Genomic DNA, 5,753 nt, shown 5'->3' with positions numbered 1-5,753 from the left:
GTTGAAAGAAGACTTAATTGGCAAACGGTGCAGGTCAAGCTAAATTATCCCAAGGATTGTTTCATTTGTACATCAGGTTACATCAGAGAAACCAGAGGTTCTCCGCCTACCATTATCCAATCTACGAAAAAACAAACCGCTAGGGGCACCTATGGTCCGTTTATCATCGGCTGCTATTGGAGGCAGGATCATTAGGTTTCATGGACGGTCTAGATCGCATCTCGATTCCTTTGAAGCGCATCTGGAACCATATAACTAGGCTAAGTTATAGCTTGATATGATTAGTGATTATCGTTTCAATGGCATTCCTACAAAATTATCGTGAGAATTGCTTTGCATTGCGATGGTTGGTTTAGTTTAATAGTGTCCAACCTAATGTCTCGGGGAAAGCCAAAAAAAATGTGAATCCCGGTTACTTTTTATTTACATGCTCTATGCATCTCGAATTATTTTCCATAATAACTTTACAAAACTATATCTTATGATGCAAGAAAAGCATACATGACTAGAATAAATACTTGAAATCCCATTTTTTCCCTCCACTTCCGTTTGATGGTAGAAAGATGAGATTGTAGAGCATACTTTCACTTTTTTCCCCTTATTTAGGCTCCATTTGGGAACAGCTTTCCCAAGGATCGTTGAGGGGCTAAGGGTGCGTTTGGATGGGCATTTAGAAAGCCCATTCAGCCCCCAAAGCTCCTTCAGCCAAAGAGAGGGTGTTTGGCAACTCCTCCAAAGAGCTTTCAAATGAAAGCAGGGTATTTGGAAATCTTTGAAAGCCCAAGGCTGGTAGGGACCGGCCTTGAGCTTTCAGCATTCTATCAAATGCAATAGTTTTTTCTTTCCTAAACTACCCTCATTGATTTTTCATATTTCCATTATTGTCCATGTATTTATATAATTTTTTAAATGAAAAAGGAGCAGCCTTTGCCGGACCAGCGAAGGGCGAGCTAGATATGGCGCCGGCGGCCGTCGGGCCGAGGTCGCCCGACCTCGGGCGACCTCCGGTGAGGGTCGCGCGACCCGGCCGAGGGCCGCCGGAGGTCGCGCGACCTCGGGCGACCCTCGGCGAGGGTCGCGCGACCTTAGGCGACCCGGCCCGAGGGCCGCCGGAGGTCGCCCAACCTCGGGCGACCCTCGGCGAGGGTCGCTCGACCCCGGGGCCGCGCGACCGCCGCCCGGGTCGCGCGAGGTCGGGCAACCTCCGGCGACCCTCGGCTGGGTCGCGCGACCCTCGCCGAGGGTCGCTCGAGGTCGGGCGACCTCCGGCGGCCCTCGGGCCGGGTCGCGCGACCCTCGCCGGAGGTCGCCCGACCTCGGGCGACCTCGGCCGACGGCCGCGGCGCAGAGTCTGGCTCGCCGGCGGCCGCACCCTTCGCCGGCCGGCGAAGGGTTTAGCTGATTTTTCGAAAAAAAAAAAGAAAAGAAAAGAAAAGAAAATATATATATACACATTATACCCATCAAAGCTCATTGCAAATGTTCTTCCTACCAAACACACATTCAACACAAAGCTCATCTGCAAAATTTTTTTACCAAACACTATCGCATTTTTCCCAAGTAGCTTTGGGCTTTCAGCATTTGCATTGGACTCAAAGCCCATTGCAAATGCTGAACCAAACGCAGCCTAAAGGCCTTTGGGCCAAATGTTGAGTGTTCGGCAATTTTTTTTCACTTGCCTTTGCCAAAGGCAAAGCCTTTTCAAGGTTGAAAGCCTAAGGTAAGTTGGGGACTACCTTGGGCATTCTCGGCATGCTGGCTTTGAGGATAATAAGTTTTTTCTTCCGAAATTGTCCTTGTTAATTTTTCATTTTTCCGGCTTTACCCCGACTATTGTTCATCGTCTTCATCCTTCCCTTCTCTCTACTGAGAACACGGCCAGCATCAGCGAGTAGTTGCCGGCGAAAGGCAGGTGGTTCGGCGAAGGGCAGGCAGTGCGACGAAGGGCAGGTGGTCCGACTAGGGTCCCACGACCCTCCGACGAGGGTCACTGCACGGAGGACGCTGGCAACCCAGATCGTGCGCAAATCTAGTTGTGCAGATCTAGGTCGCAAAGACCAAATTGCGAGCGTCGGCGACCCTCGTGGCGCGGTGGGTTGCACGATAGCTCTGTGAGGGTTGCGGCGACCGGGATCTCGCGATCTAGGTTGCCGCAACCAGATCGAGCGGCACCGGCGACCTCTGCACGGAGGTCGTGGCAACCCTTGTCGGAAGGTTGCGCGACCCGCTGCGCCACAACCTCCGTGCGGAGGTTGTCGGTGCTGCTCGATTTGGTCACGGCAACCCAGATCGCGAGATCTCGGTCGCCGCGACCCTCGCCGAGCCGTGTCCTCCACACGATGACGCTAGCCGGATGCTGCCCTTTGCCGCACTGCGTCCCCCTCGCCGGACCGCCTACCCTTCGCCGACGCAATCGGCGAAGCCCTTGGCCGGCCAACTCTTATTTTTTTCCTTTTTTTTTTAATAACAAAAGAATTTTGCAAATTTAATTTATCCAAACACTATTTTGCTCAAACATACTTCACAATGGACTTTCACAAGCACCATTTACCAAACACAATTTGCATTTTGAAAAACTCCTTTGACTCAATTATATTTACATTTTCTCAAGGACTTTCCCCAAAAGTCTTCCCAAACGCACCCTTAGAGGGTCATCTCTCATTTCAGGATTTTGATTATTTTCTTCTGGCATGGAGGATTCTTGTTGCAAGTATCTTCTTTTTCCCTGGCCAATAAAACTTGACATGCTCCTCAGCTTGGACCATGCTTTCTACAACAATCCTGCTTTCACTTTAGATCAGAATCACCATGATTTACTTGGCAGAGGAACTTTTGGAAGAAAATTTGTCTTCTTCTTAGTGTTCATTGGTAAAAATCAGAAAGTGATTTTTTTGTGCTCTAGTTTGAGAGCGAATTTCATTGTATCACTGAATGCATTTCTTATAGTGTTTGTCTTCAACTGAGAAACGTGTAGGAACTTATTTTTCATTTTTATTTCATTGAAGACAAAATTAAAATTGGTTGGGCTATATTTTACTCAACATGATGTAAAAATAATAAGCGTACCCTGAACTTTGGCCTAAGATTAAGGGTATAAATAGATTACAAGTGAGGCAAACTTGACATACTCCTCAGCTTGACCCATGCTTTCTACGACAAGCCTACTTTCACTTCAGACCAGAATCACCATGATTTACTTGGCAGAGGAACTTTTGAAAGAAAATTTGTCTTCTTCTTAGTGTTCAGTGCTAAAAACAGAAAGTCATTTTTTTGTGTTCTAGTTTGAGAGCTAATTTCAGTGTCTCACTGATTGCATTTCTTATAGTGTTTGTCTTCAACTGAGAAACATGTAGGAACTTATTTTTCATTTTTATTTCATTGAAGACAAAATTAAAATGAGTTGGGCTATATTTTACTCACAACATGATGTAAAAATAACGAGCGTACCCTGAACTTCGGCCTAAGATTAAGAGTATAAATAGATAATAAGTGAGGCAATAAAAGGGGTTATCTAAAATTTTGTGTGATTGCTGACGATTGTTTTAAAAACTGAAACTATTATATGAATGCATAGTTTAATATTTAAATCTTTTAACTCATGATTGAGGGATCAGTCCAACCAATTTGTATAAATGATGGTAACAAATAAAATCAGATTTTTACGGGTAACTTCAGTCACAACCGAAAAACTTAATTTCATTTCTCTCTAGCCCTTTCTAGCTAAGCTCATCACCTCCACGATCACTCCACCATGGCCCTCTCTGACTTCTCTGATCATTATCATCATCATGGGCACACCACTACCTTGCAATTCATACATGACACATACTTGATTGGAGGAACATCATGAGAGGAAAACATGGTCTAATTTATTTTTCTTAATGCCAAATAGATCTTCGGTCTTTAACTTACTCTTCAATTATAAGAAATGCATCACAATAATCAATGATTCCCTCTTCCTTGAATAAATTATTGCACTAAACCTGATCGCAGATTTGACAATCTGACGAGTTTATCTAGACCCGACCACAATTTAGGTGGGGATGAGCAAGCAAATTTCTTTTTCATCCTAGACCCATCCTTTTAGGTCTAATCCAACTGTTCAAACCTAGCCATTATTATATCAAGAAAATTTAAGATTATCATGGGTGAGCCTGGGTAAGGATTTTAAGCTCAATACCCGAATGAACAAAATAAATCAAAGACGATGCTATTGCTGGTGATAAGAAAACTCTTACAAAATTGACATACAAAATAGCATGTTAAACTACAGTGGATAATTATCTGATCGAGGACCCATATTTTGTGAATTAATAGCACCGCCGGAATCTGCGTAGGATGCTTCTTACATAAGTCTCTCTTTAATGTCTTTGATCAAACTCGCCTATATATAGCCCCTCAAACGAAGTTTCTAACTACATAACAAATCACCATAGGAATATTAAGTCAATATCTGAAACCATGTTTCGTTCCCTTTTTGCTCCTCCACTACCACCACCACCACCTCCTCCTCCTCCTCCTCAATGGAAATATGATGTCTTCGTGAGTTTCCGAGGCAAGGACCTGAGGAGAAACTTCATGTCACACCTCTTCTCCGCTTTGAAGCAGGCCTCCATCCGATGCTTCAGAGACAACGCGAGGGAAGACATTGGAGAAGAAATCAAATCCAAGCTTTTAAAAGCGATTCGGCATGCGAGATTTGCCCTAATAATGTTCTCCAGGAACTATGCCGACTCCAAGTGGTGCATGAACGAGCTGGTCGGGATTTTGGAGTGCAAGAGGAGGTACGAAAACCATGGTCACCTGGCTGTTCCCATCTTCTTCGATGTAAAACCAGAAGACATTTCAAAGTTAACGAGCGGAAGCGAATTCGCTCAAGGCTTTGAGAGATTGCGTGGAAACGAGAAAGATGATGGGCAGATACAGAAATGGAGGGATGCCCTGAGGGAGACTAAGGGTCTGTTCGTTTCACGGAAAATTGGCCAATTCCGGAAAATATTTTCCTGGAAGTCATTTTCCAGGAAAATGACAATATTTTCCGGTGTTCGGTTAAAACTTGAAAATGTTTAGGAAAATATTTTCCGGTGTTCGGCTAAAACTTGAAAATGTTTCGGAAAATATTTTCCGGTGTTCGGTAAAGAAAATATATTCTAACCATTATGCTTGGGAATAGTTTAACATGGTTTGGATTCATGTTTTGCATCTATTGCCATTTTTGATAAAAGGATTCAGCCCCTACATCGACTTTGCAGATTCGATGAGTAGGATTTTACTTCAAACCGTTTGTAAATTAAAATATTATGTCCTCAGATTTGAGGTAATTTGTAGAGTTTGAGCAAATTAGAGAGTTGGAACGGTGTTTCACTCTTGCAAAGTAGGGTTCTTTGTGCCAATCAAAACTAGGGGTCGAAATCATAGATTCAAAGCAAATCGAGTAAATAATCCCTTGTAAGATAAGCAAAATGGCATCATTCTGGCTCAACAGACATGTAACTTCATCGTCATTGGTCACATCGGATCCCAAATAAGCTTTCTTTGAATGAAAGAGTTAACAATAAACATTTTCTGTCCTTCAAGTAAAGGTTTGTCTCTACAAATTTTTTTTTTCATTCGACCAAAATTTTTTTATATGAAATTGAACGATATATTACAATACATTTATCAATAATACTCACGTTAAGGGGCGGCGGTTCCCATTGCTCATAGATAATGTCAATGCCCCGTCGACATGAACTGGATCTTGTTTCTCTTTT

At 43.6% G+C, this 5,753-nt stretch overlaps 1 protein-coding gene across 1 annotated transcript; it reads left to right on the top strand.

Annotated features, from left to right (window-relative positions):
- The first annotated feature begins 4,461 nt into the window (after nt 1-4,461).
- LOC120288560 (TMV resistance protein N-like) lies at nt 4,462-5,321 on the top strand. The gene is made up of 2 exons (XM_039302624.1): nt 4,462-4,957; nt 5,311-5,321. Exons 1-2 carry the CDS (start codon nt 4,462-4,464, stop codon nt 5,319-5,321), a joined length of 507 nt encoding a protein of 168 aa, XP_039158558.1.
- The last annotated feature ends 432 nt before the right edge of the window (nt 5,322-5,753 follow it).

The sequence above is a fragment of the Eucalyptus grandis genome, chromosome 9, assembly GCF_016545825.1.
Source record: "Eucalyptus grandis isolate ANBG69807.140 chromosome 9, ASM1654582v1, whole genome shotgun sequence".
Taxonomy (NCBI): domain Eukaryota; kingdom Viridiplantae; phylum Streptophyta; class Magnoliopsida; order Myrtales; family Myrtaceae; genus Eucalyptus; species Eucalyptus grandis.
The sequence above is the reverse complement of the archived record's forward strand: the minus strand, read 5'-3'. Positions and strand labels throughout refer to the sequence as shown.